This window comes from Protomyctophum parallelum, assembly GCF_964188405.1.
Source record: "Protomyctophum parallelum genome assembly, chromosome: 8".
Classification (NCBI taxonomy): Eukaryota; Metazoa; Chordata; class Actinopteri; order Myctophiformes; family Myctophidae; genus Protomyctophum; species Protomyctophum parallelum.
In genome coordinates this window covers 33,802,230-33,815,704 of record NC_139703.1, presented here as the reverse complement: position 1 = coordinate 33,815,704, position 13,475 = coordinate 33,802,230, and the positions used below count along the sequence as shown (strand labels likewise).

Here is a 13,475-nt window from a genome sequence, read left to right as displayed (position 1 = left end):
ACCGTTGACACTTAGGTCAAGAGAGAGAGAGAGAGAGAGAGAGAGAGAGAGAGAGAGAGAGAGAGAGAGAGAGAGAGAGAGAGAGAGAGGGATTCTCCCAGGGCGGTTGGTTTCTGACTGGCAAAGCAAGTTGTTATCACAGGGGGCCAAACAGATGGCACAGAAGAAAGAGGGAGCGGCAGAAACATAGACAGAATTACAAACAACGGAATGCTCGGGGAGATACGGGCATCAAACAAGACAGACAGACAGACAGACAGGCAGACAGGCAGGCAGGCAGGCAGGCAGGCTGGCAGGCTGGCAGGCTGGCAGGCAGGCAGGCAGGCAGGCAGGCAGGCAGGCAGGCAGGCAGGCAGACAGACAGACAGACAGACAGACAGACAGACAGACAGACAGACAGACAGACAGACAGACAGACAGACAGACAGACAGACAGGGATCTAAGCCAGGGGTATGGGGTTCAAAGATAAAAACCTAAAGGACATGATTTCAATGCCAGGAGTCTTGGGGGCTTTCTGTTTCTCCACAACCCTTTATCCACCCCTCTATCTCTCACTCACACCTTCCCTCCCTCTCTCTTTCGGCCTCCCTATCGTTCTCTCTCTGTTTCCTTGAAGGCATCCTTGTAGCTGCACATGCTTGCTTGCATGGACCATCTGGGGAGAAAGCGAGAGATGGAAAAAGGAAATGAAAAATAGAGGAGGCTAATGCTTTGGTTGAAGGGCCCAAGGAGGTAGCTTCCAACAGTGACTGATATCTGGAAAGCTTTGGAAAGCCCCTCTCTCTCTCTCTCCTCCAAACCCTGCCCCCCCCCCCCCCCCCCCCCCACCCCCAATCACACTATCCTGCTTGCTTCAACCACAATAAACAGAACAGATTAATGTACGCCATTGTGTGGTAGCTTCAGGGGACTACATGTGTGTGTGTGTGTGTGTGTGTGTGTGAGAGAGAGAGAGAGAGAGAGAGAGAGAGAGGGGGGGGGGGGGGGGGGGGGGGGACTGAGTGAGAGGAGTGGAGGGCAATTTAGTGTGTCTGTGCTAGAAAATAAGTCAGAGGGAGAGAGATACAGAGGTTGAGATTGAGAAATGTTATAAATGTTTTAGGATAAACTTCTTGTGATCTAGCTATTGTCGTTTTTTTTTTTAGATCAATCATAGCCTAAATGGCATATTCATGCAAAGTACCAATCAAGGCTTAGTATATAATTTGAAGGAGTGAGTGTTTGTGGTGCTTTTCTGTCCAAATATATACAGTATAGGCCATAGGCGGGTTAATACAGTAGGCTACTGTTAATAGGCCAAACTGTTCATCTACTTGGCCACCACTGTCTTGTTAAAGCCCACCAGCTGTGACCTCATAAGCAATATATGACATAGGCCTACAAACAAGCCTTGCGGGCAAATTGACATGTTATGGCAGATTGGGCCGATTGCTGCTTTAGCCTATACTGTAACTGAAGTAGCACACATACATCCATATCCAAATTGGTCTTGAAGCACGTCCTGTGTACAGCTACAGCATATGCCCTATGCCTGTGAGTGGTTGTGGTTGAGAGACAAATGAACCATGCTTTGCAAAATTGATTAGCTGTTTGTATTGCTTCACTCTCACTCTTCTCCCAGCTCAAGCTCTAGAATCTAGAACTTGTTTAGTCGTTAACCATGGAGGAAGACTACCCTCTAGTGTCTGTGTTATGCAATTACAACCAGGTATGCAATGCTGTTATTCTAAGCAAGCAAGCAAGCAAACAATTGATTGATTGATATATGATGAAATATGATGAAATATTTATTAACAGTTTGTAGAATTTACAGTACATTTTAAGCACAAACTCAATACAAAGACTGTTAACTGTGAGTGGACGACCCAATTAAGCATTACACTTGTTTACAACAGGGTCCACATTGTTCAATTCATCAAAACCAATATGTTGCTTAAGTTCAGCCCCTTCCCCATTTTAAAAGTATTAAAAGTCAGCAGGCTACTAACGAGTATACCTATTAGAGTTTGTATTCATTGTTGTATTCATATGAGTGGCGCTGCTGGTCCTTTAACACAGAAGTTACGTCGTCTGTGTTACTGTTCTGCAACCAAGGGCAACCAGGAAGTAGCAGAGCATGTTAGCCTGCACAGAACTGCACGTCTATGGGACTGACACAGCGCATATTTGTTCTTCAAACTCTTTTCTTGCTTGACCTTTTGTATCGGAGAGCAATGGACAAGCGATGAAGAAGACATCGGTACATATATAGTTACACTTACCAGCGCCTGGTAAGGAACATAATGACTTGACTGGCTAAATGTTAAATGGATGCTTAGCATGACATCATTGTCCGTTCAATAAAGCACATTTCATGGTAACCTAGCTGGCACAATTTTTTAAATCAATGTACCAGTATGTGCATTGCGTCACGTTAATGTAATGTTGAACATTAATTACATGCGCACAAATCCCAGGAAAGATGAAAACTAAACAGGTCACAGTTTTGCCGTCAGTTACATTAGAAAATGTGAATTGAGAGAATACTGTCGGCTTTGGGCTTGTAAATGCAAAGTCGCTGTCCATGGTGCTGCCATACTGTGGCAGTGAGTGCTTATAGTTTCCAGCAACATAATTTAGCTTGGCCCTATAGCACAGCTTTATTGAACTGAAACTCACTAGTTTTACTGTTATTCACACACGCAGTACCTTTTTCACTTATTTACACATCGATACATTTGCTCCTGATCCTGTTTCCAGTATCTCATGAAGCAGCATGTGCCATGTTTCATCTCCTTAACCTGATTGGAGAAATATGGCATTAAACTATCTTAAATTAAAACATGACTGTTGCGTTACTTTAAAAACAAGTAACATACATACTAACATATTACATGCATGTATTATTGATATTGATCAAACAATATAACAGGTAGGTTGCCTGATGCCTTTGCATGTATATGTCACTAAGTAACCAACAAAGCAAATACTAATCTGGATTAAATGGCATCTGTATCAACAACCATGCATGCTATCTATCTATCTATCTATCTATCTATCTATCTATCTATCTATCTATCTATCTATCTATCTATCTATCTATCTATCTATGCTTTTCTTTACATGATTCCTGTGAAATATACTCTAAGTCTATACCTGTATTGTACAGCAGAATGGAGATGAGCATCAGCGGTGATAGCAATCAGCCTGTGAGCTGTACCATCAAATCTCCAGTCTACCTGCAGATTGGAGATGCAAAGACAGACTCTCCTCGCTCTGGAGTCTCTGTGGTGGATGTCACACTGCCCTTCGGAAAGACTGTCAATGTAAGCTATGCCTGGCGCTTTTTTAGACAAGCCTACTGAAAATGTACTAAACATACTAAACATACTAAACATAATCTACGGTAGTCAGTTAATATTAATTTACAGTAGTCTACTAAATTATTGCATGCACTTTCAAGTAAATTACTGAATTGTGACAAATGTTGTTAGTATTAATTAACACATGACAAACACGTAGGTAGCATTAACATTACATTTACAAGGCCGTAATTAGCTTGCACTATTATAGGTTTGTAGTGATTATAACACCTGTTATATAATCTATACTTGATGTTTTCTTTCCAGATTGACAGGATTACCTTTAAGAACTACTACACAGCCTTTGTGACTGTGCGTCTGTTGAGGAGGAATCCAGGCCAGGATGCTAAATGGAGCACTGCTCTAAGAGACTTGGCTCTGATGGACAACCCGCACACAGAGGGAGGGTCACAGGACTACTTCTATATACACAGGTCTCAGGTACACTGTGTGTGTGTGTGTGTGTGTGTGTGTGTGTGTGTGTGTGTGTGTGTGTGTGTGTGTGTGTGTGTGTGTGTGTGTGTGTGTGTGTGTGTGTGTGTGTGCGAGCGAGCGAGCGCACTTCTTATTGTAGTAGAAAATGATTCAGTTTTTTCAATAGTCTTCATTTGTTTTTTCCCTTTGTTTTTCTTTGTTGCAAACAATATTGTTGCAACAAGCTCAGTCAGACATGAGCTGTTTGTGTTATGTGGCACCATAGCCGATATTTATTTTTCAAAACTGCATTTCATGTCATATTGACTCTGTATCCATGCAAGTATTGGCAAGCATGATGATACAGTATATTGCTGCATTATTATACATTTTTTCGTAGCACAGCCCGCAACACATTGTGAGCCTCCCCGTCCATACTTCTGTGTATGGACGGAGTGGCTTCATCCATATCTATCCGTATGTATATTTAACGTTGAACATAAATTGACATTAAAACAGCAACAGTACAGCAAATCCTCTCCCGGTGTGGATTTCCCTTTGTAATTCCACTACAAGTGGATCACTACTGCACACTTACTGTGTCTGCCACAGCCACAATCTACCTCAGAATCCACAAGCCAGCATTCCCATTGAGCATAAAGCCAACACAGGCTGCCAGGGATCAGCACAGTTTACATTCCATCAGCTGGCCTTGGAGGGCAGCCAAGCCAACTGTCATAACAAGGCACCGCAGTAAGCTATGTAGAGTCGATTTACAGCAGCGCTACCCGCTAACTCATTGTTTATTAATAATAATAATAATAAATAAAAGTGCTTTACAGAACAATGGAGAATAAAAGAAAAGCAAGGCAACGACATTAAAATTTTCGTTTATTTCTTGTTTATTCTCTTGCAAATCGAGCCATATGGTGGATGGTTATTTGACTTTTTGACTGTGCTCCAAGCCACACCTTTGCTATTTTAACTTTAAATTATTTTTGCCATGTTGGAAGTGCTCTTTATTGCACTGGTAGTTGGGATTTGTCCTGATCTGTCCTGGTTGAGATCATTTTAGGATGATGGGAGATAACTATAAGGGTTTTTCTTGTGAAATAATGATTCAACATACCGTAGGCTTCCTCAGTAACTAATCCGTTGAAAAGGAAATAACCAACATCACTATTTAATGCCATGCATTGCTTGTATTGTGGATAGCACCTCTTTCTTTGGATGAAATTATCATTATCATGTGCACTGCACATGATAATTGTGCAGTAAAAACAGTGTTTTCTCGTACATGATAAAAACGTCTGGTAGGCCTTTAGAACCATCACATGTAATTCCTTCCTTGTACAGATGAAGGTGGAGCCGGATAACGTGGCATCTGTGAGGCTGATCCTGAGACAGCCTTCATCTGCCTGGCTTACCTTCAACCTGGAGGCGATCAAAATACATCCATACGTAGAGCCAGTATGTTTTCATCTAAACTTGATTCTAGCTACTGCAACAATACAAAGCAGTGTCATGCAGGGGTAGTAGTATTTACTTTATTGTCTGTATCCTGCAACCAAAGTTAACCCATTAACCCATTTAGACCTGTTGTAACCCAGGGGTTCTCAACATTTTTGGCTGGGGACCCCCGGAAATGCTTTGGCCATGTTTTGCAAATTAATTAATAATAGAGAAAATAGTATACATCATAAATAAATACTGAAACCAGATATAATCATTAAGGAAAGTTTATACATGCACTATGTGTACTATGTAAACTCTTAATTTCCATTTTCCAGCCATCCAGTTGCAAAAATATATTTTTTTCTTTTTTTGGGGGGACCCCCCCCCCAAAATAATGGCCAGGGGGTCACGACCCACGGGTTGAGAACCCCTGCTGTAACCTATACGTTGTTATACCTGTCAATCCGGGAACAACCTCTGTTCTGTAAGAAATATATCTATATAATATTTTTTATATTATATTTGCACACATTTTCAGAATTTTTCAAAAATAGATCTACAAGCTTATAGTGTGGCACAAAGTGACACGCTATTAGCTTGTATATCTGCTATGTTTGAATAGCAGAAGTATAAAACAATGGTTAAAGTTGTTACACAGACGCTTTCCTGGTTTCAATTAACAAAACATTACTCTAACCAAGTATGTGGTCTTCCTAATATTCAGAGACATTTAGATCATGGTGCTGGGCAGGACACCTCCCATGTTCAAATACCGGGGTCCGGGTGTTACAGTTGCAGTTAGTACCTCTCTCTGTCAGGAGACCTAAAACTTACAGAGGGCAACTTTAATGTACAGTACAGCATATTAATGTAAGCTAAGTACTAATACACTGTTTAACTCAACGAACGGACAACATAAAAACACATCAAGTACACTAATTAGTTACGACCACATTTATCTGAACTTATTTGTAGACTCATTGTGGTCAGAATACACAGTGATGTACAGCTTGTACTGTTGTACGTAGAAATAAGGTCCACTTGATAACGTCAATGACAAAATGGTCCTCTTTCAGGATCCAGAGAAGGAGGTCCGTGACTGGCTGTCTGACTTGACCGTTGTTGACCAAAGCACAGATGTAGAGGTAAGCGTGTGTGTGTGTGTGTGTGTGTGTGTGTGTGTGTGTGTGTGTGTGTGTGTGTGTGTGTGTGTGTGTGTGTGTGTGTGTGTGTGTGTGTGTGTGTGTGTGTGTGTGTGTGTGTCCGTGTGTTTGTGTGTGCGTGCGCGACAAGACTATTAAAATTTAAAGTCTGCATAACATCTTGCTCTGAAAACTAATTGTACAGTGCAAAATCAGCAAATGCAGGTTTGGCCTTCCTCAAAGACGTAATTTAATCCCCAAAACATTACGTGTCAACATTTGCAGATGCTGACCATGTTGACTCAATCCTACATGTTTTAAGTCTTATATAACTGAACATATTTACTATTCGGTGCCTTCTATCAGTATGAAACTCCAACAGCGCTGGGCCAGCAGCAGTGGGCTTGGCGCGGCCAGTTGCTCGGGCAATGCGTCCCTCGGGGGCACCTCTCAGGGTTCAGGCCCACTGCTGACAGTGCGCCTGCCTTGCATCGTTGGTCAGTCAGTGCTTTGCAGAAATGTACAATGGTAACGTTTATTTTCTGGCAATGAGGTTGCTGTGTGGATGTAGTGTAATTGTTTGTTTTGTCATGCGTGCCAGGGACTTCCACACCCCCAGACGGTGTCCTCTAGTATCCAGCAGATGTGGGCTCTGACTGAGGTCATGCAGACCAACCAAACCACAGCCTCCATCGGCAGATTTGATGTGAGTCAAACACACAGAAAGCACTCACTGCACCATAGGCATTGCTTATGCTAAATTACATACAAGATCTTCATCTCCATCTAGTGTAAAACAAAACACACAACAGACATCCAAAGATAGGTTCAGAGGTGTAGGCTTTGTATGGATTGACAGACGTCCAGAGACGTCTTTGCGAGTTAAACGTTTAACAACGTTTAATGCAATCAGATAGGTCTTTTCTGTGTGGATGTATGGGCTGTCAATCAGATAGGTCTTTTCTGTGTGGATGTTTGGGCTGTCAAGGCCAGAAAGTAGTTTTTTGCCACTCCGTAGGCGTTCCCTCATAACTTCAGGTTATGATGATGATGTCACCCGCATAACCGTCTATAATATACAGTAATATGCAAAAACATCATTCTTAAGAACCTATTTATGGATATTATCCGGAAGGGAGAAAATCTGTCTTTGGATCTAGATCGTCTTTTGATGTCTCATGCTCCTATGGCTTTAGTCACAGAGATCGTCTTTTGATGTCTTTTTAATTGTCTTTTTAATTGATTACGTTTTCACAACTAAACACAAGGTTGATTTATATATATGTGTGTGTGTGTGTGTGTGTGTGTGTGTGTGTGTGTGTGTGTGTGTGTGTGTGTGTGTGTGTGTGTGTGTGTGTGTGTGTGTGTGTGTGTGTGTGTGTGTGTGTGTGTGTGTGTGTGTGTGTGTGTGTGTGCGTGCGTGCGTGCGTGCGTGCGTGCGTGCGTGCGTGCGCGTGTATGCAGGCGTGGACTAACAATACTTGATTGTTCTTTATTTTCTAACAGGTAGACGGCTGCTATGATATCAACTTGCTGTCTTTCACATAGCATGTTGTGGATCTACATAGGAGAATATACTACTCTGCATCATTGACGACACAGAGGACCAGTGCAAGCTACAGTAACACTGCTATGCAATGACTTTCACAGACTTTCACAGATCCATTCACTAGATATAGCAAATGAATGACATATGGAGTCCCCTTGGTATAAAGAAATGTTTAACTTGTTATTTACAGGCAATGATCAAAGACATCCTGTAACTCTTAGGCAGACGGTACTGTTTGGGACAGTAGCCTGGCATATTATTTTAGAATGTAATGTGTTCTAATGTTCCCCCAAAGCTAAGTTACTAACAATCCTCGCTTGGCATTAATGATCATTTACTCAGCCAATGTTTCAGATGGATACGGCTGTGGGAATAATGACACGTTAGATTATGTTTCACTGGGAATGAATAAGTGCTTTTTATGGAGCCTTTTAATCGTTCTCCAGCTTTGTAATGGTCTAAGCCAGCCATGCGTGCTTTGTCGACCCCCTCCAGGGCTTCCTCACAGTGACACAGTTTGCGTAGATAATTAAAACATGGAATCAATCACAATGTTACAGTATATACGTACTCCTTGGCGTAGTTTTATAATCTTTAGAATATTGCGATTAGATTTTTACTTTAGACCACTGCATGGAACTCACCTGTTCTTCCTTGAGCTACACCATGAGATGTGACATGTAAATGATCCTGCTGTAATCCAACATGACAAAAAAAACAACAACAACAACAACAACATTGTGTTGGTCTGAGCATGGGGCGAAGTATGTTACATTTATCATTTGGATTGAGAAAGTTTATAAACATTGCCTTCTGCATATTGACTGAAGCTTATAGGACAATAAAATATAATCCATGTGGTGAAATGCAACAACAGCTAATGATTGTAAATCAGAATGTGGTTAGATTGAGCTGGAAAGGCTACATTATACTGTAAGACACCACTGCCACCACTGGATGGCAGGAATGCACTGAGTATGTATTGTGTGTGAACTTGACCAAATAAAGGCACACAATGCATTCGGGGGTAAGACCGTAGATGAGAGAGATTTGTATGCAGAAAAAGGAAATAATAGAACCTGCACACTCATAAACAATGTTCGAGTTATTGCTATGCTTTTTGTCAGGTCAAACATAGACCTGACCTGATGCCTATGCTCGAAACATCAATAAATCTAACATTGGAGAGAGTGCAGGCTATACTTTTCTTATGATCCTTCAGCAACCCAACAAACGATGTCATGTGCATATTATTGTATAATAGCTTTCAATGAGAAACAAGAAAAGCCGCAGGGACATACAGTACGAACGGGCTCCCTTTGTTAAATGATTCCACTTTTACAGTAATAAACTCTGTTGTTTGCGTCCTACTTTGTTCTTCCCTGTGCTGGATAATGACTGTTCGCTTTGCCATAAATATACTAATAATATTAGCGTATTACTTACTAGTACCCTTGTAATAAAACCTTTATTACCTTGTTTTTATTATGTTGTTTTTTTATTTTAGGACTGGCAGATGGTGGTGTGGGAGGCCACACCAACATTTCACTGCACACAATAGCATCACCATGTAACACAGAAATAAACTCTTTAATATTGAACACTGGGGACTCTGTGAAATCTGCTGCTGATAGTAGCCTTGGAACAGATCTCCCAATAGTGTCTCCCTGAAATCGGTCAAGCTTATTTGAGCTTATTTTACACTAGAGTGTGGATTCTAGTTCTTTTACAGTTGCTGCTAGAAAAGGAGGTCAACATATATACCGTTTTTCTTCCTCATGAGAAGTATTTGTCTTGGTGGTCTTTACTACTGTAAATTGCATAGTTTTGAAACCCAGACTACTCTCCAGAAGCCCAAACCGCACCAATGCAACTATTCACAACTCCTTCCAACAAAACAGTTTGAGTTTGTAGGTCAATCTGCACCAATGCAACTTGAAACTATACCATTGGGGATAATGTTTGCAAGTAGTTGCATGCTGCAAGGAGTTGCATTGTGAATCATTGGTACGGTTTTAGTCTGTGCGGCATATTTGCTGCTGTGGTATTGCCTGCCTGACAGTAGCAGTGTGAACAGTTTATGGCTGGGTGGGTGGTTATAGTGGACTGAGTGGGTGGTTATAGTGTGCCTTACACACTGCTTAGTGTATATGTCCTGAAGGGAGGGAAGCTCACCTCTGATGATGGGCTGGGTCATCCTCACCGCACTCTGTAGTGCTCTGTGATTGAGGGTGTAGGTGATCAGGAGCGTTGTTATAAGGCTATTGCTCCACTTGCCCATTGTAGGTGATTCATGATTCGGGTCCATACAAGGGAGGTCAACAGCTCTGTGAACCAGAGGTTTTGTTTGGGCTTTCAGTTCTCTCAAGTTATCTTGTCTCTAATTTCCTGAGTCTGGCGTACTCCAGTCCACTGATACAACTCAGCTGATGGTTGACCTCAGAGTCAATGGCAGCTTTTGTGGAAAGAAGGCTGCTGAGGTAGCGGAAGTGGTCGACATATTCCAGAATGACGTGAACTGGGTAGATGGCTGTATCTTGCCATAGCTTGATAGACAGGCATACTCACTCATTTAGTTCTAAATTGATACCAGGTCATGGTCGCTCCCTCTGATGTTGTGGATAGAACATAGCATGTGTTCTGGCAGGGCAAACTAGTCCAGCCTTCCCTCACCTACAGTATAGGATGCCTGATGCTTATCTAATTCCTGCCAAATACACACCCATCAGCTGCCACTCTGTCATTGGCGATTTACACTAGATGGAGCAATTTGTATACTGTATATCTGCTTATCCTGCCTAAATTGCTGCCACAACACAACAAACCCACTTCCACCTCAATGGCTCCTTTTTATGCTAGTCTGATTGATGTTTATGTATTTTATACAACAAATGTACCAACTACCAAAAAACATGTATGAATTATTCAGATGTAAACCTACTGCGTCTGCATTGTACCTGCAAACAGGGATGCCAAAGGAAATAATACTTAATAATACGGTATGTGTCTGTCTTGTAATAGATTATATTAATAGGATGTATGTGAGTATGCAATGTCCTTCTAATCTAAATGACCATTATCAGAGTAGAGTAGAGGATTACTGTATAGGCTATACGGTTCTGCACTTCACCAGGATGGTTGTTCCTACTTAGTCTCAGTGTGTCTTCATTATTTCTAGAGGATTCCTTGCGCTCAGAACATGTTGAATTGGCCCCCTGCCTGGGTATAAGCCCCACTTGGCCCGTCTGTGGAGTACTGATTTACAGGGTTCCTTCAAAGAATGAATGATGTATGCAGTAGCACTGAATGTGTACAAAATTGTAGCTCTGAATGTGAATGCAATCTACAATGTACAGTGCAAAGGGACAATAATTCAAGCAAATGCATCAGTAAGTTATGTGGGTTGTGTGCAAAGAATAGGATGTGTGAGTAGAGTTTATTTTCTTGCCTATTCTTCTGGGTTGTGGGAAATCTGATCACGACACAAATTTTCTTACACTGGAATACAAAGTGAAAATTACACATGAGGCATGAACAATGCTTGGAGTTAGGCAAAGCCAAGAATAGCATGTGCCTATTCTGTGCATGTTCCTGTATTCATCCTCTTGGTGAAACTCCTCACTCGCAAGTAAGAAGAAGCATCCTAATATGCGCATGCATAAAGTGAATGGGAAATCGAGTGGCAAACCGAGTGGCAAAGTGAGTTTAATGTTGTTTAACGTCGTTTAATGCAATATGACTTCTGTTTGGATGTATGCTATCAATGCCAGAAAAGTAGTTTTTTGCCACTCAGTAGGTGCTCCCACATAACTTCCGGGTATGATGATGAAGATGTCACACGCATACCCTCTACTGACCTCCATGTGTTTAAGGAGCCACAGTTGTCTGTACTCTCTCTGGGACTAACTCAATCATCAGTGACAATAATTGACAAGGTGCTATACATGGAATTAGACAACTGTCATAATGACAGAATTCTGAGAAAATGGCCCAAAGTCTACAAAACACAACAGTGAAATAGATGTAGAATCCTTCTTTTAAGTTCTTTACCGACATCATGATCGATATTCAGGAGTACAGTTGCAGAGGTACTGTACACGATATTGAATTACATGACACTATTGTCACATTTTAACATGGGGTATTGCCACATTTTAACATGGGGTATTGTCACATTTTAACATGAGGTATTGCCACATTTTAACATGGGGTATTGTCACATTCTAACATGGGGTATTGTCACATTTTAACATGGGGTATTGTCACATTTTAACATGGGGTATTGCCACATTTTAACATGGGGTATTGACAGCAGGTAACTTGACAGCTCTGTTACTTCACATTCAGCTCTCTGCCCAGGCTCAAACTGAATCTTCTGATTATCAGCACAGCACTGTGACAATGAACGTTAAGCACGGGATAATGAACTGTGAGTGGGTTCATTCTTGAGAAAATAAACCCTGACGTGAAGCCATGGCTGAGGGAAGTATAGCCGCAATTTGCAACTCTAGATTCTTTTACAATCTGTTGAATCTAGAGTTGCAATACCCTCCATCCACTTCCTATTCATGATTTTCGGTTTCTGATCTGCTGGTCTTAAATGACGTTAAACTCACCAACATTGCAGCTGTAGTCCAAGCTTGAATTATCCTCTTTCAATCTGCCGAGCTTGTTTTTCATAAAAATCCCCCGTAGACATGTTATGAGTTACTTTCTGTCCAAAATATTCCAAGAGTTCACAATCCGAGCCGCCATATTGTATTTTTGCAACGTGCCGTAAAACAAGATGTGAGGGGGAGCGCTTGTTTAATAGAAGGCTGTGCATGATGGGGCGTCACACTGCGTCTGCCTCTTCTTTGGGTGTCTTACCTGCGCAGGTAAGATTCTATTAAACAAGCGCTCCCCCTCACATCTTGTTTTACGGCACGTTGCAAAAATACAATATGGCGGCTCGGATTGTGAACTCTTGGAATATTTTGGACAGAAAGTAACTCATAACATGTCTACGGGGGATTTTTATGAAAAACAAGCTCGGCAGATTGAAAGAGGATAATTCAAGCTTGGACTACAGCTGCAATGTTGGTGAGTTTAACGTCATTTAAGACCAGCAGATCAGAAACCGAAAATCATGAATAGGAAGTGGATGGAGGGTATTGCAACTCTAGATTCAACAGATTGTAAAAAAATCTAGAGTTGCAAATTGCGGCTAAGGGAAGTATAGGAATCATCCCCTCTCCCCAGGTACAGCCCCCCTCGAACAATTAATAATAACAATGTCACGTTATTTATATAAATAAAAAGTGGACTGGTTGGAGGATAAAATAAATTGTATTCTTAAACTACACTTATGTGTGACTTTTTTGTTTTTGTTTTTATATTTATCATATCGTCTCTGCTCTGCTGCTGACGCTATTTCCGGTTACCTTTACGCACGGGGCGCAACATTTTTGAATTTCACAGTGTGTATACTGTGTGTTGTTGTTGTTTGTTGTTATCAACATAACAACATTTTCTTTCTTCTGGGTTTCCGAGGCTATTATCAACATGGCTCAGAAGAGAATGAGTGATTTCTT

At 41.3% G+C, this 13,475-nt stretch overlaps 1 protein-coding gene across 2 annotated transcripts; it reads left to right on the top strand.

The window, feature by feature from the left end:
* The first annotated feature begins 1,962 nt into the window (after nucleotides 1–1,962).
* nicn1 (nicolin 1) lies at nucleotides 1,963–9,345 on the top strand. 2 transcript variants are annotated; one of them, XM_083772090.1, is made up of 7 exons: nucleotides 1,963–2,271; nucleotides 3,153–3,306; nucleotides 3,610–3,783; nucleotides 5,113–5,226; nucleotides 6,288–6,356; nucleotides 6,955–7,059; nucleotides 7,860–9,345. In XM_083772090.1, the coding sequence occupies exons 2-7, from the start codon at nucleotides 3,154–3,156 to the stop codon at nucleotides 7,899–7,901; spliced, it is 657 nt and encodes a 218-aa protein (XP_083628216.1). In that variant the 5' UTR covers nucleotides 1,963–2,271; nucleotide 3,153; the 3' UTR covers nucleotides 7,902–9,345. The 2 variants fall into 2 exon arrangements, with proteins under 2 accessions (XP_083628216.1, XP_083628215.1); XM_083772089.1 differs by having other exon boundaries at nucleotides 3,150–3,306.
* The last annotated feature ends 4,130 nt before the right edge of the window (nucleotides 9,346–13,475 follow it).